Source organism: Pongo abelii, chromosome 18 (assembly GCF_028885655.2).
Source record: "Pongo abelii isolate AG06213 chromosome 18, NHGRI_mPonAbe1-v2.0_pri, whole genome shotgun sequence".
Lineage (NCBI taxonomy): Eukaryota > Metazoa > Chordata > Mammalia > Primates > Hominidae > Pongo > Pongo abelii.
In genome coordinates this window covers 24,491,491-24,510,280 of record NC_072003.2, presented here as the reverse complement: position 1 = coordinate 24,510,280, position 18,790 = coordinate 24,491,491, and the positions used below count along the sequence as shown (strand labels likewise).

At 46.2% G+C, this 18,790-nt stretch overlaps 2 protein-coding genes across 2 annotated transcripts in view; both read left to right on the top strand.

The window, feature by feature from the left end:
* LOC129050719 (myosin-11-like) overlaps nt 1–1,130 on the top strand; it is a 51,502-nt gene extending 50,372 nt beyond the window's left edge. The window contains exon 5 of the mRNA XM_054533621.2: nt 1,044–1,130. Within this exon, the coding sequence (XP_054389596.2) occupies nt 1,044–1,130 (87 nt within the window). The remainder of the gene's footprint in view (nt 1–1,043) is intronic.
* Nucleotides 1,012–18,790, top strand: part of LOC129050716 (myosin-11-like) — a 51,249-nt gene continuing 33,470 nt past the window's right edge. Inside the window, 4 exon segments of the mRNA XM_054533607.2 lie at nt 1,012–1,136; nt 4,677–4,740; nt 7,477–7,575; nt 11,971–12,114. Coding sequence (XP_054389582.1) covers nt 7,545–7,575; nt 11,971–12,114 — 175 coding nt within the window. The 5' untranslated portion in view covers nt 1,012–1,136; nt 4,677–4,740; nt 7,477–7,544.

The following is an 18,790-nucleotide window of genomic DNA, read 5'->3' as shown; positions in this document are numbered from 1 at the left end:
TTATGTATTTATTTTTTATTTGTTTTTGAAACAGAATCTCGCTCTGTCGCCCAGCCTGGTGTGCAGTGGTGCGATCTCAGCTCACTGCAACCTCCGCCTCCCGAGTTCAAGCAATTTTCCTGCCTCAGCCTTCTGAGTAGCTGGGGTTACAAGCATGTGCCATGACACCCAGCTAATTTTTGTATTTTTAGTGGAGGTGGGATTTCACCATGTTTGCCAGGCTGGTCTGGAACTCCTGAACTCAAGTGATCCACCCTCCTTGGCCTCCCAAAGTGGTGAGATTACAGGCATGAGCCACTGCACCCGGCCTGCCTATTTTCAAATGTGCCATTATATAAACACACCAGAATTGAAACCCCAGAGTTGACTAGTCTTTAGGCCTTTTGTCTGGAGGATTTCGTTCAACCAGGCCACCCAAACATCCATCTATAATCCGAGGGAAGAGAGAGAGAACTGACTGGAGTTGGGCATAGAATCTGAGGAATGTGCCCACCTCCAATCAGTTCTCCCTTAAGATTACAGATGGAAGAAAGAGTCATCTCTTTCACCTTGCCTTCTTCAGTCCCATCCATCATCCCGTTCATATTCCCATCCATCCATCCATCCATCCATCCAACTCAAGCAAGACTATCCTGGGCAACTTAGCAAGACCCCACAAAATCAAAAAATTAGCTAGGTGTAGTGACACATGCCTGTCATCCCAGCTACTCAGGAAGCTGAGGTGGGAGGGTCATTTGAACCCAGGAGTTGGAGATTGCAGTGGCTTTGAGTGGCAGTGATGTTGTACAGATGAGCAGGCCCTAGTCTTGAAAAAAGTGACCTTCCTAGGGAGCAGATGTCCTAGCTATTAGAGAGCTCAGACAATTGCTTCTCTTCTGAAATCCTTCTGTAAATCTGAACATTAGCATCAGGGTCTAAGAGGAGGTAGGAGATAGGAGAGAACCTGTGGGTTAAGGGCAGAGTTTTGTGACAACATCCATCCAAGGTAGAACTGTCAGGACCTAGGTTGCTTTCTCCAATAACTAGACGTGAATGAATTTTAGGGAGAGCTGGAAAAGCAGCTTCTACAAGCAAACCCGATTCTGGAGGCTTTCGGCAACGCCAAAACAGTCAAGAACGACAACTCCTGACGATTGGTAAGTAGCAAAGCCAGGTGGGTTTTCCAGAAAAGCTTTGGTGTCATCTCCTGCCTGGGGCTGCAGAGTGTTTGCGTGCAGAGGTAGGAGGGGCGTCTGACCCTGGAGAGATGGGCTGTACCTCACAATCTTGCAAGGGCTCCTGCCTCTCACTCTCTCATTCATTCATTCATTTATTCACTATTCACTCAACAAATATTGATTGGCCTGGTGCGGTGGCTCACACCTGTAATCCCAGCACTTTGGGAGGCTGAGGTGAGAGGACCACTTGAGCCCAGGGGTTCTAGATCAGCCTGGGCAACAAAGCGAGATCCCATCTCTATTATTAAAATAAAATTTAAAAAATTATTTATTGAGCACCTGGTATATGCTAGACCCTTATATCCAATACCATTTTATGTAACAAAACATGAATTGAGTGCCAACTATGTACCAGGCACACACCTCCTCCAAGAAATACTTAGTAAGTACCTACTGTATACGATTACTCTGGTAGGTACTTTTACATGTACCACCATTCTCTGTTTTTTTCTCATTTGCTGTTTTTATTAAGTGCCTACTGTATACCAGGCACTGAGCGAGTCTCACAGGATTGCAATGAATAGTTCAGATATGGTTCCAGCCTTCATGAAGCTGGTTCTTCCAATTGAAGAACAGACAGTAAGTGAGGCAGGGGGTACTACCTTCTCACGCACGCTCCCCCAGGCTCCAAAGCAAAAGGTTTTTGCCTGAGCCCAACAGGGGCAGGGGAACTCTGAAAGTGGGTGGTTGATGATATAGACAACAATGGTTTTATTGTACAAAAGAAGCAGTTGTCTCTGTAGGAGGGTCAGAAAGATATTTTAGTGAGAAAAGATGAAGGAAAAATTGCCTCTGCATTCCAGGAGAAAGGGGGTCTCTGAACTGTTGCTCACTGAGATGGTGCCCTGTGAAAGACTCTTTCCAGAAAACTCTGCTCTGCTGAGCATATTCACATGGTGGTCCCTGACCCTGCCATCCCCAAGGCCCGTTTTAGTAACAAACAAAATTACATAATGTCTCCTTTCCTCGCCCAAAATTAGAATCATAGATAGTATCACCTCCTACATGTATTAGATGAATACATATCAGCATAATGCCCTAACTGGAATATGAAGAAATAACATAAGACAATTCATAATAAAAGTGTGCATTTCAGGCCAGGCGAGGTGGCTCATGCCTGTAATCCCAGTACTTTGGGAGACTGAGGTGGGCAGATCACTTGAGCTCAAGAGTTTGAGACCAGCCTGGGCAACATGGAGAAACTCCATCTCTACAAAAATAAATAAATAAATAAAATAAAGTGCATTTCAGCATATCAATGCTTGGGCCAGGCCACACCAACAGAAGACACAGTAAGAGACAGATACGTAGGTCTATCCACTGCGACAGCTACAAATACAAGGAAAAGGGTCAAGTTCAGGCACTGATGATGTTGGCATGAGATTTTCCAGAATGGCAACTGACTCTCAGTGAAGTGCTGAACCAAAGAACAATCTTCTCTAGAGTCACACAGATGGGATATTCTTGTATTAGAACAACATTTTAAACACTTGTTAATGCTTTTATTTAAAAGCATGAAAATCTAGGCCGGGCACAGAGTGGCTCACACCTGTAAACCCAGCACTTTGGGAGGCTGAGTTGGGAAGATCACCTGAGGTCAGGAGTTTGAGACCAGCCTGGCCAACATGGTGAAACCCTGTCTCTACTAAAAACACAAAAATTAGCTGGGCACGGTGACATACACCTGTATTCCCAGCTACTCAGGAGGCTGAGGTGGGAGAATCGCTTGAACCCGGGGAGATGGAGGTTGCAGTGAGCCAAAGTCACACCACTGCACTCCAACCTGGGCGACACAGTGAGACTCTGTCTCAAAAAAAAAAAAAAAAAGGCATAAAAATCTAAAGACATAAAGGTTAGGTTCTAAGCCTGGCTAATTACAAACAGATTTTTACCTCCATGAGTGTCAGGTGAGACACTGGAAGAGTCATAAGGGATATAGACAAGGATTGGCATCAGAGACTCCAGGTCATTGCAGAACTCCCAAAGTATCCTTGGCCCCACTGTTCACTAACAGCAGTGGCCCCCACCATCATGTGACAAGCCAAATAATGGCTTCCACCGATTTCCAAAATCTCCATAGCAGATGTGCTGCCTCCACTGAGAAGCACTGCGTTTGCATGTTCCAATTCTGTGCAATGTTTCTAGCCCGTCATAAATGGAAGCACGTGCAAGACAAATCCCTATAAACATCCTCCACTCACTGGCGTCCCTGCCATCTTGGGAAGGAGAGTGAAGAAGGTGCCTGGGCCTTGCCTGTGACCAGCTGGCTCTCCCTGGCTCCATTTGGGATATGGTCATCCCAAATCACTCTACTGCATGTTTCCCAGTGGGGAAAGTTTGAAGGTTTTGTCAAGGACTGAGCAAGCCTAGGGGATTGTGTCCACACACGCCAACACTTCCCACCATGTTATGTCGTGATGGGGAAAGGATGAAATCCTGTCTCGCCTACTGAGGAAACAGGCAAAGGGTTGATGCCAACAGATGGAGGATTGGGTTCCATCCTTGGTTTCATGGCTTAGCTGAGACAGGTAGATAGGGCCATCTTTGGAGATACTTGTTAAGCCTCTAGGGTCAGGGACATGAGCCATTCCTGCCCAAAGGACATCCTACACATTGCCTGCTTGGGCAGTGTGGCCAATGCATACTCACCTGTCCCACAGAAAAGGTTTAATCCATAGTTGGATGATGTGGGTGCAGCATGTTTTGGAGCAGGATGGGGCCTGGGGAGGGAGCCCGCCAGCCCCTGAATATGGAAAAACCTTCTTTCTGCTTAGGGCCCTACCTCTCAGGAGCAATGTCACGTTGGATAAGTCACTTGATCTCTTTTAGCCTTAGTTTCCCCAGCTTTAAAAGGGGAATAGTGGGCTGGGTGTGGTAGTTTACTCCTGTAATCCCAGCACTTTGGGAGGCTGAGGTGGGAGGATTGCTTGAGTGCAGGAGTCTGAGGCCAACCTGGGCAACGTAGTGAGATCTTATCTCTACAAAAAAATTTAAAAATCAGCCAGGTATGGTGGTGCATGCCTGTAGTCCTAGCTGCTTGGGAGGGTGAGGTCATGGGGAAAAGCGGATTGCTTGAGCCCTGGAGTTCAAGGTTACAGTGAGCTGTCATTGCACCACTGCACTCCAGCCTGGGTGTCAGAGCAGGACCTTGTCTCTAATAAATAAATAAAATTTTTTAAATGGGGATAGCCATGATGGACTATGGTCATTGCAAGAGCCAAATGAAATTGATCTGTGAACATGTTTTACACATTCTGTTGCTGTCAGGCCTGGGGTGGTTTCAGCTGATCAGATGTTGCTTCCGCCTGACAAGTTGACCTGTGGGGTTCTGAGCATTTGCAAGAATCTCCTCACCCCACCCCCACGTCCTCTGTAACATCTCCCTCCTGCTTGCCCACAGCGTGGGGTTAAAGGCTGAAGCTGGGCAGCAAAGCCTGAACTGTGTTTTCCTGTTGGCAGGGCAAATTCATCCGCATCAACTTCGACGTCACGGGTTACATCGTGGGAGCCAACATTGAGACCTGTATCCTTTTCCTGAGTCTGGGCCAAACGGGTACCCCTGCCCCCTACCAATCTCCTGCCCAGAGGCTGGGAGAGTCCAAGAGCCACCCCTGTCTTTCCAGCCTCTTAGGTTTCTTCCAGAACAAATCTCCCCTTAACAGCAGGCATTGTGGTGCAGTGGTTATACACGTGTGGACCGGACCCCTGGTTTGAACCCTAAACAAGCAGCCTAAGCCTGCATGTGATGCTCAAATGACCTGTCCCTTAGCTGAGTGACCTTGGGTTGGTTACTCCACCTCTCTGTGCCTCATCAGCAAAATGGGGATGATAATGAATGGTACCTGCCTCATAGAAATGTGAGAATAGAGTGAATGAACTCATATAAAGCTCTAGGCAGCATGCAAGGTGCAGAGTAAGGGCTGGCTACGTAGTGTCTGTTGTATGATCTTCACTTCATCCTTATCCAGCCATTGTCCGAGGCCAAATTCTGGACCTGTTGTCCTCTTAAAGAGTTGGTCTGTGATCGGCTCCACTTCTTAGGTAGGAAATTGATGAAAACAGAGTTTACCCAGAAGAATGCTGATATCGCAAGGAACAAGTAGAGCGTCTCTTTCATGAATCTGAGTGGTGAAGTGGAGCCAAGTTAGAAATTTCTGGATGTGGGGGAACAACCAGGTCTAGAGTTCAGTGACTGATCAGCCTCAGGAGCTTTGCAGGCGGCCCTAGGGCTCAAGGGTGTCGCGTGTTCACAGCTTCCTGTGGAACACGTGCTTGGCAATGAATAGGACCTGGGGGGCTGACTTAGCTTCTTTCTGCACCTGAGGTCCTCTAGCGGCACTTAGTGGTCCCATTTGTCCACGTTATGTGCCCTGGATAAGAGGGTGTGTTGTGGAGTGGCCTTCTCTCCACTGTACTTGTCTAAGCTGTGGGGATTTGGGAAAATCACTGAAGCTGTCTGGGCCTCAGTTTTGCCTCAGTAAAATGGGGGTGATTGCACCTACTTTCTGGAGCTGGTGCAGTGGTTAAATGAAATAATATGCATAATAATATGCACAGCCCTTGGTATGGTGCTGGGCCCAAAGTGAGCATCTCATAGGTGGTGGCTATTGTGTTAACTTAATGTTTTCTACGTTTCTACTTTAATCTGCCCAAACCAGCCAGGATTCCCATCCTGCAGGTGGGAGGGCTGCCAGGCTTCGGTCAAGTCCAGAGCCAGGGCCCTCTTGTCCTGCAGCCCTGCACACACCTCTCAGCAATCCATTTCCTTTGTTTAGAGCAAGCCCCAGGCATAGCCCCGACCTTCTGTCCTCAGCCTTCCTTTTAGATCAGTGGTTCTCAGAGTATGTTTCCAAACCAGCAGCATCAGCATCACTTGGGAGCTCCTTAGAAACACACATCTCAGCCAGGCACAGTGGCTCACGCCAGTAATCCCAGCACTTTGGGAGGCCAAGGCGGGCAGACCACTTGAGATCAGGAGTTCAAGACCACCTGGCCAATATAGTGAAACCCTGTCTACTAAAAACACAAAAATTAGCCAGGCATGGTGGCATGCACCTGTAATCCTAGCACTTTAGGAGGCCAAGGCAGGCAGATCACTTTAGGTCATGGGTTCAAGACCAGCCTGGCTAACAGGGTGAAACCCCATCTCTACTAAAATACAAAAATTAGCCAGGCGTGGTGGCATGCACCTATAGTCCCAGCTACTCAGGAGGCTGAGGCAGGAGAATCGCTTGAACCCAGGAGGCAGAGGTTGCAGTGAGCCAAGATCACACACTGCCCTCCAGCCTGGGTGACAGAGCGAGACTCTGGCTCAAACGTGTGTGTGTGTGTGTGTGTGTGTGTGTATACCCGTGTACACCATGAGAAAGTCTGAAAATCAGTGCTTTCCAGATTGGACATGGGCTGTGGTAGCCCAGGCACTGCTAGCTGGCTTTAGGACTTGAAGAAGACAAGGTCTGCTGATCTAGCCCCATCATCCCGCACCATCACGCTTAGTGCTGTGGAAATCCACCCAGTACAGTAGCCCAGCCTCCCAGCTGCCCTCTCCCATCACCCTGGCCCCTGTGATCTCCATGCCAGCCTCACCTGCCCTCACCTCTACTCTCCTTCCTGCCACCCCCCATGGCGGAGCAGCTCTCCTGAAATTAATCAGTGTGGCGTGTTTACGGTCTCTCTCCCCTCCGTCCCATCAGACCCCACTCTTGGAACAGAGAACATGGAAGACAGCTTTGCCACTTGCTAGCTGTATGATCTTGAGAAAGGACTTCTCTCCTCTGAGCCTCAGTTTCCCCTTATTGAAAACACCGATAATAGTTGTATTTACTTCCTAGCATACTTTGTGAGGCTTCAGTGAGACAATTTATATCAATCGTTTCACATAGGAATGAATCATAAATCATAGGATCATAGAGGGTGTCATTATTTGTATTCTGTAATGTCTGAAGACAGCTCATTTTAAAGAAAATTTGCAGGTGATGGCTGTTAGGGGAACATCTCATTACCATTACCATCTTCCTGGAGACTTTTTATGCTTTTTCTTTTCACTCTATTCCCCTCCCTTCTTTTTGCATCTGAAGTCTGCTGGCAGCACCCAGTGGTTCCATTTGTCCACAGGGGCGATGGTCAAAGTTAGATGTTACCGATCCCAGGGGCAGAACTGGAAAGTCATCCCGTGTGAATTGGGTGTGACAGGGATGGAGGTGGAAGACCAGAGGAACACCCGCAGTATCCCCAGAATCCCTAACTCCCTCCAAACCAGATCTGCTAGAAAAATCACGGGCAATTCGCCAAGCCAGAGATGAGAGGACATTCCACATCTTTTACTACATGATTGCTGCAGCCAAGGAGAAGATGAGAAGTAAGTGACTAGCAATGACATGTGATTGGATGGCTTGAACCTTCCCTTTCATCAGAATCCGGGGTTAAGGGATTGGCTATTAAAACAGTCTCAGATCCTGCCAGAAAGGAACATGTCTGTGAGTGACATATGAGCAGTTCTTCATCTCCTCCCAGTGAGTGAGTGTGGCTTGTGTTCAGTCATTCTCATTTACTGAGCACCTACTATGTGACATAGTAGCCATCAACTCCAATTAGACATTAGATCATTAATGATTCATGTCTAATTAGACCAGAGAGCATCAAGTCCAACTAGACACAATCTATGCCTTCAAGGAAAGGGAGAAAGACATTTGCCTTACTTGCCAATTTATAAAACTTGCAAATATAAAGATGCATTCTGGTTTTATAAGGAATTTGCAGGGGCAGCGGGACTAAGCATTTTTCATTATACATGTTTTGCCAGTGATTTTGTAGAACAGGGGTCAAAACTTTTTCTGTAAAAGGCCAGATAGTAAATCTTCAGGCTTTGCAGGCCAGGTGGCTTCTGTCACAGCTATTCAACTCTGCCATTGTAATACAAAAGCAGCCACAGGCAATACATAAACCAACGAGCACAGGCAACACATAAACCAGTGAGCGCAGGCAACACCTAAACCAGTGAGCGCAGGCAACACATAAACTAATGAGCACAGGCAACACATAAACCAATGAACACAGACAACACATAAACCAATGAGCACAGGCAGCACATAAACCAATCAACATAGGCAACACATAAATCAATGAGTGCAGATGCATCACTGTGTTACAATAAAACTTTATTTACAAAAACAGGCAGTGTGCAGAAGTTTGCTGACCTCTGTTGTAGGGAAAAATGTTTTTTATGTAAATACAATACACTGTATACCAAACTCCAGTAGGAAGTTATGAGTTCTGGACATGCAGTTGTTTACTAACTCTTAAAAATATATACAAATCACATAGCTTAAAAAAGGAATGGATCAGTGACTATCTGTGCATAGTAGAGTCTACATGTTAGTAATAAGTTTTAAGTCTGAAATTTTATAGGAACAATACAGACTTTGCTTTCCATCTCTTTTGTGGCCCAAGTTAGTTATTTTGGTTAAGACAGTAACCAAAAGGATCTGTGTGAGCTCAGAACTTCGCTGCGTTGGAGTGTATTGTAGAGCTCAGCTACTAGGGGGTGGCATTATCCATTATTTAAATTTCCAGGGTGGGGCGAAGTGGCTCTTGCCTGTAATCCCACACTTTGGGAGGCAGAGGCGGGCAGATTACCTGAGGTCAGGAGTTTGAGACCAGCTTGGCCAAGATAGTGAAACCCTGTCTCCCCAAAATACAAAAATTAGCCAGGTGTGGTGGCTGGCACCTGTAATCCCAGCTACTCGGGAGGCTGAGGCAGGAGAATCGCTTGAACCTAGAAGGTGGAGGTTGCAGTGAGCTGACATAGCACCACTGCACTCCAGCCTAGGCGACAGAGTGAGACTCTGTCTCAAAAAATAAAAATAAGTTTCCTTACTGGCTGGCTTTCAGGAACATAGGATGTGAGGTGGAGCAATTTTTGGTAAAGGGAGAATACTGAATGGATTTTTTATGTACCAGCAAACATGGTATATTAGCAGTTACAGTGCAGGACCCTGTGGAATGGGCCAGGGAAAAATGTTCACTTTCCTTTTCCTTTTATTTGGCACCAAAGAAAACAGTTTGGTTGTCTGGTACCTTGGGTTCCAGTTTTGTGCTTTGCCTCTGGTCTTCCAGAAATGGGCAAGTATAGGGCTCACAACTAAATTCCCAGGGGCCCTTTGTATTCTAGATGATAGAACTGGAAAGATGTTAGGCTTTTAGAGAGAACCAAATATTCCTAAATGCATCCAAACTCGGGATAATGAAGTCTTGGCAAAGACCTCAATCCTCGTGACTTGAATCAGGCATTTCAAGTTAATCCAAAAGTTTGAGTTAACTGGTGTCTTCGGTCAATTTAACCTCGAGTTTATCAAGCAACTTCCAAGTGACTTGACCCATAAAAGACCTTTATTTTAAAAGAAAAATATCTTGCTGATGTCTCTCCAAAAGTATAACCGAATCCAGCCTAATTAAAGATTGACCTGGAAGAGGATCCTTGATGTATTGGAGGGTATAATAAAAGCAAATGGTGCAGGAGAAAGAAAGGCAATTATAAAGCTGGGGGTGGGGGAGAAGCTGAACAACAACAAAGGAAATGTAATCATAGGATACAGTTTTACAGAGTATATCTAATTAATGTCATAATAAAAAGGGAGTTGGCAAACTATTTTCACTAAAGGGTCAGTAGTAAACGTTTTAGACTTTAAGAACCAGATGGCCTCTGTTGCAACTACTCAACTCTGTTGCCTAGTGAGAAAGCAGCCATGAGAAATAAACAAGGACATCAGAGCAGCTGTGTTTCAATAAAACTTTATTTACAAAAACAACAGGGGACCAGATTTGCCAACCTGTGATATGAGCCTTATATATTGATTCAACTAAAAATAGCTGGCGGTGGCTGGGCACGGTGGCTCACACCTGTAATCCCAGCACTTTGGGAGGCTGAGGCGGGTGGATCACCTGATGTCAGGAGTTCGAGACTAGCCTAGCCAACATGGTGAAACCCCGTCTCTACTAAAAATACAACAAATTACCTGGGCATGGTGGTGGGTGCCTGTAATCCCAGCTACTCGAGAGGCAGGAGAATTGTTTGAACCCGGGAGGCAGAGGTTGCAGTGAGCAGCCAATATTGCACCACTGTACTCCAACCTGGGCAAAGGTGAAACTCCCAGTCAAAAAAAAATAGCTGGGGGAAAGGAAAGGTAGTATAAGAAAGCAGCATTTTTGCCTACCATAGCAGGAAGTCACTAGGTACTATCGAAACTTGACATATCCAGAAATTGCCTATTACAACGATTGTGCTTTGCCTCTGGTCTTCCAATAGGCCAAAAGCGCCTGTTACTTTTGGCGCTGAGGACTGGTTTCCTGGAAGAAAATTTTTCCACAGATTGGGCGGGCAGGGTGTGGGGGATGATGTGGGATGATTCAAGTGTATTACATTTACTGTGCACATTATTATTACATTGTAATACATAATGAAATGATTATACTACTCACCATAATGTAGAATCATTGGGAGCTTGTTTTCCTGCAGTCCCATCGGGGGGTGATGGGGGACAGTGACAGATTATTAGGCATTAGAGTCTTATAAGGAGGGGGTATGTGCAGTTCACAATAGGGTTTGTGCTCCTATGAGAATCTAATGCTGCTACTGATCTGATGGGAAGTAGAGCTCAGACAGTGATGCAAGCGATGGGCAGCAGCTGCAAATAATGCATAAAGCTTCACTCGCTCACCTACTGCTCACCTGCTGCTCACCTCCTGCTGTGTGGCCTGGTTCCTAACATGGACCAGTACTGGTCTATGGCCTGTGGGTTGGGGAACCCTTGGCCTATTATATATAATACATAATGGTATATACATTATAATAGGCTAGTATATATAGTAAGCCTATTCTGCAGAGAGATAGTGGTAACTGCCAGATAAAAAGCAGCTAAAAGAGATAAAAGCAGGTATTATGGAGTAAGGTAGGAGGTGGAGAAGGGATGTGACAGAAGAATGCTATTTTTCATTATAAACCTTTGGTAGTAATTGATTTTTAAAACTCATGTGCCTGTTTGAATTTGGTAAAAATTTTATAAATACATGAATAAGGCCAGGTGCGGTGGCTCACGTCTGTAATCCCAGAACTTTGAGAGGCCGAGGTGGGTGGATCACCTGAGGTCAGGAGTTCAAGACTAGTGTGGTCAACATGGTGAAACCCCATCTCTACTAAAAATACCAAATTTAGCTGGGCGTGGTGGCGGGCGCCTGTAATCCCAGCTACTCAGGAGGTTAAGGCTGGAGAATCGCTTGAACCTGGGAGGCGGAGGTTGCAGTGAGCCGAGATCGCACCACTGCACTCCAGCCTGGATGACAGAGTGAGACTCTGTCTCAAAAAAAAAAAAAAAAAAAAAAAAAAAAAAGAGTAATGGTTGATCTAACTCTTCTGACAGCTTTGTCTCTGAAGGCAGGGTGCCTCTGGACAATTGAGGTAAAGGCATCCCTTCCTCCAGGTAAATGTAACTTCGTGCCAGGGATTGTGGCTTAGCAAGCAGAACCAAGGCTGGATATCAGCTGCAGTCACTGGTGCAGTGCACAACCTGCACCACTATGCAAGGCTGGCAGTGGTTGGTGAGGCTGTCTACATGACGATGCATGAGGGTTTTAAATGGTCCAAGCCTTGAGAAAGGGAAAGGAATTATGATGGCCCAGACCCTTGACCAGATCTCTATCTCATGTTGAAATTAGAAGTGTGTCTTATTGACTCTGACCTCTCTTCCTCTCCTTCTAGGTGACTTGCTTTTGGAGGGCTTCAACAACTACACCTTCCTCTCCGATGGCTTTGTGCCCATCCCAGCAGCCCAGGATGATGAGATGTTCCAGGAAACCGTGGAGGCCATGGCGATCATGGGTTTCAGCGAGGAGGAACAGCTATGTAAGTCTCACACCTTGAGTCTGGAGGGTAGCCTGCCTGGATACCAATGGAACCTGTTGAGAACTCTTTTCTGGTCAGGACAGATTTCTGCTCTCTGAATTCCCCACCTTCCATTAAAAAAAGAAAGGAAAATGAATTTTATTCTAGGTGGTTTGTTTGTATTGTAGAAAAGTGGCTGTATAACTAGGACTCTTTTAGTTGCAAGTAACCCGAGTTGGCTTAAACCAAAGGGAAAGTGACTAACTCACAATGTTGATAAGTTCAGGGAGGTTAGGCACAGTGGCTCAGGCCTGTAGTCTCGCGCTTTGGGAGGCCAAGGTGGGCAGATCACTTTAGGTCAGGAGTTCAAGACCAACCTGGTCAATTTGGTGAAACCCAGTCTCTACTAAAAATACAAAAAATTTAGCCAGGGCTGGTGGTGCACACTTGTAGTCCCAGCTACTCAGGAGGCTGAGGTGGGAGGATTGCTTGAACCCAGAAGGCAGAGGTTGCAGTGAGCTAAGATCACACCACTCCACTCCAGCTTGGGAAATGGAGCTAGACTCCATCTCAAAAAAAAAAAAAAAAAAAAAAGTTCAGGAATTCAAGCTTCAGGTACAGTGAGATCTAGGTGTTCAAAAGATTTTTCTAGAACCTAATTTCTTGTCTTCTATCTCTCTCTTGATTACATTGTTTCTCTGTAGGATGCAGTTTGTTGACAGCAACATGTCTGGGTTCCAGCCCTTATATTCTTTGGGTTTATGTCCAAAGAACAGAGTAGATTCCTGGCTTAAGTCCCTGAACGGTGTGTCATTGACTGTGATTGGTTAGCTTAGGTTGATATGCACATTCCTGAGCTATGCAGCATAGGCAGGGTTGTGGAAAGCACAAGGTGGTTTCATTATGGTCCCTAAGAATGGATTCTTGGAGCTGAAGGTAGACATGTTGGCCTCATCAGGAACATGTGGGCAGGGTTTAGGGGAGGGGGAGTGATCGAGGCAGTGGATTTACTCAGGCTCTTCCTGGAGGGGTTGCTCTGGTGATCGATTGATACTGATCAAAATCATCCAACCAATGGCCAAGAAACACACTGGGTCTTGAGAACAGGACAGCTCAGAAAGAAATTCTTGGTCAGGACACTGTGTTTCTGAAATGATTTTCCTTCTGGGTTAGATGTGCCTCAGTGTTCAAGGTTAATCTCTTTCAGGAACACCAGGCCAGAACTGTGGAAAGTTTCCCTTCCTTCCCATGCCTACGCCTGGTTGGAGCCCCAGAATAGCACTGAGGTTGCTGAAATGCTGCATAAGGGGAGGGGCAGCTCCTCCAAAGATAACTTGGGGTCTAGAAAAATAAGGCTCTATGGGTCGGTTGACAAATGAATGGTGTGTGTGGGTCTTGGCCAGGGTCCCACATCAGAATCTAGTGCTGATAGCCTCCTTGTCTGAATGACATAGGCTCTCCAAGAATGATTCATTTTATTTGGGACAGGGGTCAGTTTTGCTTCTAATCTTGCTTTTAAATAACAATGAACAATGGTTAAGTATTTGCTGTGTGCCAGGAATTTACCAAATCCTTTTTTCTTAATGTACTACACTGTTCAGTATAGTTTTATTTAAATAATAAAAAACTGGAACAGGCTGGGCACAGTGGCTCATGCCTGTAATCCCAGCATTTTGAGACACTGAGGCAGGAGGATTGCTTGAGCCCAGGAGTTCGAGACCAGCCTGGACAACATAGTGAGACTCTGTCTGTACAAAAAAAAATAAAGAAAATAGAAAAAAACTGGAACAAACTAAAATAGGTTGATTGATAGAGGGTTTATTAAATCATTGTCTGTCCTTGTGAAAGAAAACAATGAGACCATTTAAATTGTTTTGCTGGGCATGGTGGCTCACGCCTGTAATTCTAGCACTTTGAGAGGCCAAGGCAGGCAGATCACTTGAGCTCGAGTTTGAGACCAACCTGGGCAACATGGCAAGATCCCTTCTCTACAAATAATACAAAAAATTAACTGGGTGTGGTGGTACACACTGTAGTCCCAGCTAGTTGGGAGACTGAGGCGGGAAGATTGCTTGAGCCCAGGAGGTCGAAGCTGCAGTGAGCCGAGATCACGCCACTCTGTCACCTAGGCTGGAGTACAGTGGTGCAGTCTCAGCTTCCTGCAACCTCTGCCTTGCAGGCTCAAGCAGTTCTCCCAGCTCAGTCTCTCAAGTCATTGGGACTGCAGGCATGTGCTACCACGCCTGGCTAATTTTTGATTTTAGGGTTTTTGTTTTGTTTCATTTGAGATGGAGGCTCGCTATTGTCGCCCAGGCTGGAGTGCAGTGGCACGACCTCGGCTCACTGCAACCTCTGCCTCCCGGGTTCAAGCAATTCTCTTGGCTCAGCCTCCCGAGTAGCTGGGATTACAGGTGCCCACCACCATGCCCCGCTATTTTTTTTTGTATTTTTAGTAGAGACTGGGTCTCACCATGTTGGCCAGGCTGGTCTTAAACTCCTGACCTCAGATGATCCACCCGTCTTGGCCTCCCAGAGTGCTGGGATTACAGGTGTGAGCCACCATGCCCAGCCCCCAGTGTTCTCAATGTACATTGGCACTTGCCAATTTCCACTTTAACCACAGAGACCAGACCCCAGGCCTGGCACCTTTGGCAGGCCCAAGCATCTAGCTAGAATTTGGTAATACTGTTTTCCTTGTATTTATATTTATAATTGCCATCTATTTAAGGCAAGTGAAGATGATTTTTCACTTAAGATAGAGAAAGTTTTCTATTAAAACAAATGTAAGGAAGGAGAAGGAAGTAAATTTAAAGAAAATGGTTAAGCAAATAATGGAGCAGATGGTACACAGAGCAAGCATTCAGATGATGGCATGCAAATGACCAACTCTCATGGGAACCAACTTAGTCCCAAATGTACACCAACCCCATTTATAAACCGAGAGCAACTTCTAAACCCTCCATCAAGGGGCCTATGGAGAAGGGGGTGGATCAGGCTCCAGGCTGGAGCTTCATGAGGCTCCAAGTGACCAGGGGAGACCAGGATTTTCCCCACCACTTTGGATTCTTCAGCCTTGAACTCCTGGGCTCAAGATATCCTCATGTGCCACCATGCCTGGCTAATTTTCTTTTTTCTTTTTTTTTTTTTTTTTTTTGAGAGGGAGTCTCACTCTGTCACCCAGGCTGGAGTGCAGTGGCGCGATCTCAGCTCACTGCAAGCTCTGCCTCCTCCCAGGTTCATGCCATTCTTCCACCTCAGCCTCCGAGTAGCTGGGACTACAGGTGTCCACCACCATGCCTGGCTAATTTTGTTTTTGTATTTTTAGTAGAGATAGGGTTTCACCGTGTTAGCCAAGATTGTATCAGTCTCCTGACCTTGTGATCCGCCCACCTCAGCCTCCCCAAGCGCTGGGATTACAGGTGTGAACCACCGCACCTGGCCCATGCCTAGCTAATTTTTTAATTTTTTATAGAGACAGGGTCTTGCTATGTTGTCCATGCTGGTCTTGAACACCTAGCCTCAAGCAATCCCCCGCCTCAGCCCCCCAAATCCTTGGGATTACAGCCATGAGCCACCATGCCTGGCCTGGTTATGCTGTTTCTAACATATTTTTAAGATGATAAATAAAATCATCTAAATTGTCCATCCTGTGTCCCCTTGGTGGCACACATGTCTGGTGTTGGAAAGTCCTGTTTCTTATTCCTCAGTAAGAAGAGAGGTGTAAGGCCACTGTAAAAAATTAGCACAAACTTGATGTCTTAAAACAACAGGAATTTATTTTCTCCCAGTTCTGGAGCCCAGGGTTCTGAAATCAAGGTGTCGGCAGGAGCCAGGCATAATGGCTCATCCCTGTAATCCCAGCACTTTGGGAGGCCAAGGCGAGAAGATCCTTTGCAGCCAGGAGTTCAAGACCAGCCTGAGCAACATAGCAAGACCGCTTCTATACTAAAAATTTAAAAAAATTTTTTTTTTTTTAAAAGACAAGGTGCTGGCATGGGTTGTTGCTTCTGGAGGCACTGAGGGAGATCTGTTCCTTGCCTCTGTCCTGGCTTCTGGTGGCTCTGGCAGTTCCTGGCTTTTCCTTGGCTTGTCTCACTCCAGTCTCTGCCTCATCCTTCATGTGGCATTCTACTCTGTGGGTCTTCTCTTCTGTCCATCATAGACACTTGACATTAAATATAGGGCCCACCAGGTTAATCCAAGATGATCTCATCTTGAGATCTTTTGCTTGATTCCATCTGCAAAGACCTTTTTTTCCAAAATAGGCCACGTTCAGGCTGGGCGCAGTGGCTCACGCCTGTAATCCCAGCTCTCAGGGAGGCAGAGGCAGGAGGATAGCTTGAGCCCAGGAGTTCGAGACCTGCCTGAGTAATATAGTGAGACCCCGCTCTCCACAAAAAGGAAAAAAAAATAAGTGTAACCCCCCCAAATTAGGCCACATTCATAGGTTCCAGGTGGATATATTTTAGAAAGACCAACCTTCAACCTAATATAGGTGGCTTCCACTCTTTACCACCTACTAGCCAGGCCCTTGCTCAGCATCTTACAAGACCTAAACTTCACAAAGTAGGTACTGCTGTTACCATCTCCGTTTTGCAGATAGGGAAACTGAGGCTCATGGGACTTATTGAGACTCATGTAGAGTCTCTATCCTCTATTCATCCACGATTCATCCATCAATCCATCCTGTATTCATCCATCTATCCTCTACTCATCCTTCCATCATCCATCCATCCATCACCCATCCATCCCTCCATCTACCCACCCATCCATTCTTCCATGAACCCATCCTCTATATATTTATATATTCATTCATCCATCCACCCTCCATCTGCCATCCGTCCATCTCCCTCCCTCCCCATGTGTATCTGGACCCTGAACTAGGCTTTGGAAATTCAAAGATGATGAGATTTATAAGAAACAAAGCTGGGATTTGAACTCAGGACTCTAACTGCAGAGTGCGTGCTTTGCACCAGTGCACCAGGATGCTGCCAGCTGTCACCACCCTTGCTGTGTTGTGTCTTCTCACTGGTTTACTTCTTTGCTGTGTGCTAACTCTGCCCCAAGGCTCATCTCTTATGGCCTGGGAGCAGTGGCGTTCTTTTGTCACTTCTGGAATTACATTAACTATACCAGAAAGTGCAAATCAGTGGTTCCTGAGCCCACAGGAGAGATCGGCCACTACAACCTTCAAAATTTTTAAATATTGGTTCCTAAAGTTTAAATATGGGTAGGCCGGGCACTGTGGCCTGTAATCCCAGCACTATGGGAGGCCAAGGCACATGGATCACTTGAGATTAGGAGTTTGAGACCAGCCTGGCCAACATGGTGAAACTCCGTCTCTACTAAAAATAGAAAAATTAGCCGGGTGTGGTGGCACACGCCTGTAATCCCAGCTACTCTGGAGGCTGAGGCAGGAGAATTCCCCTGAACCCGGGAAGTGCGGAGGTTGCAGTGAGCCGAGATTGCACCAATGCACTCCAACCTGGGTGACAGCAAGACTCCGTCTCACAAAAAAAAACAAAACAAAACAAAACGAAAAAACCGTGGGTAGACTTCACGTAAAAACTCTAGGTTTTCATTATCTGGAAAAATCAGAAGTTCTAGCAACACTGGGCTAGATGGAGTAGCTGCTGGCCCCTTCAGATGGGTTTGTGGCCTCCTTGGGTCCCCACAGTCCTCATTAGTTGGCTTTGTTCATTTAGACCAGTGGTTCTCTGCCAGAGGTGAGTTTGCCTCCCAGGGGACATTTAGTAGTGTCTGGTGACATCTGTGGTTGTCACAACTCTGTCGGGGTAAGCACCACTGACATCTAGTGGTTGGAGACCAGGGATGCGACTAAACTTCCCATGATGCCCAGGGCAGCTCCCCACAATAGAGAATTATCTGGCCCAGAATTTCTGCAGTGACAAGATTGAGAAACCCTGAGTTGGCTGGCTCACCTGGGCTGTGCAGGCATTTCAGCAATCTTTAGTGTAAATTTACACTTTTAAAACTGTGAGTACAACTCTTCATAGTTTACAAAGCCTCTTTCATAGATGTTATGGTTAAAAGGAAGTGTCTTTCCAAGCCCTGTCATCAGCAGCTTCATTCATTTTGGGGAGAAGGCTTTCTGCCATAGTGAGTGGGAGCAAATGGGTGGGCGGTCAGCAGCTGGGTCCTTTTGCTGAGCTGAACCAAGGACCCCGTGGTGTGAGAATAGCTGTTGTGAAGGGCTTTGTAATGTCTGGTTTGGACTGAGGAACCAGAGAAGTCTGGGATCTCTAGGATTTGTTCCTGGAACATAGTGACTGATTTGAAGCCAGAACTCTGGGTGATTTGTACCTGAGTTAAGCTAAGCCAAGAATTTGTGTTAATCATCATCCATTCTCCATCCATCCATCCATCTACCATCCATCCATCCATCCATCTACCATCCATCCATCTGTCATCCATCTGTCATCCTTCCATCCATCCATTCATCCATCCATTCATCCATCTATCTATCATCCATCCATCAATCCTCTATCCATTCCTCCATCCATCATCCATTCATTATCCATCCATCCATCCTCTGTCCATTCCATCTATCCATCTATCCTCTATCCATCCATGTATCCATCCATCCATCATCCATCTGTCCTCTATCCATGCATTATTCATCCATCAATCTATCCTCTATTCATCCATCTATACTCTACTCATCCATCCTTCACCC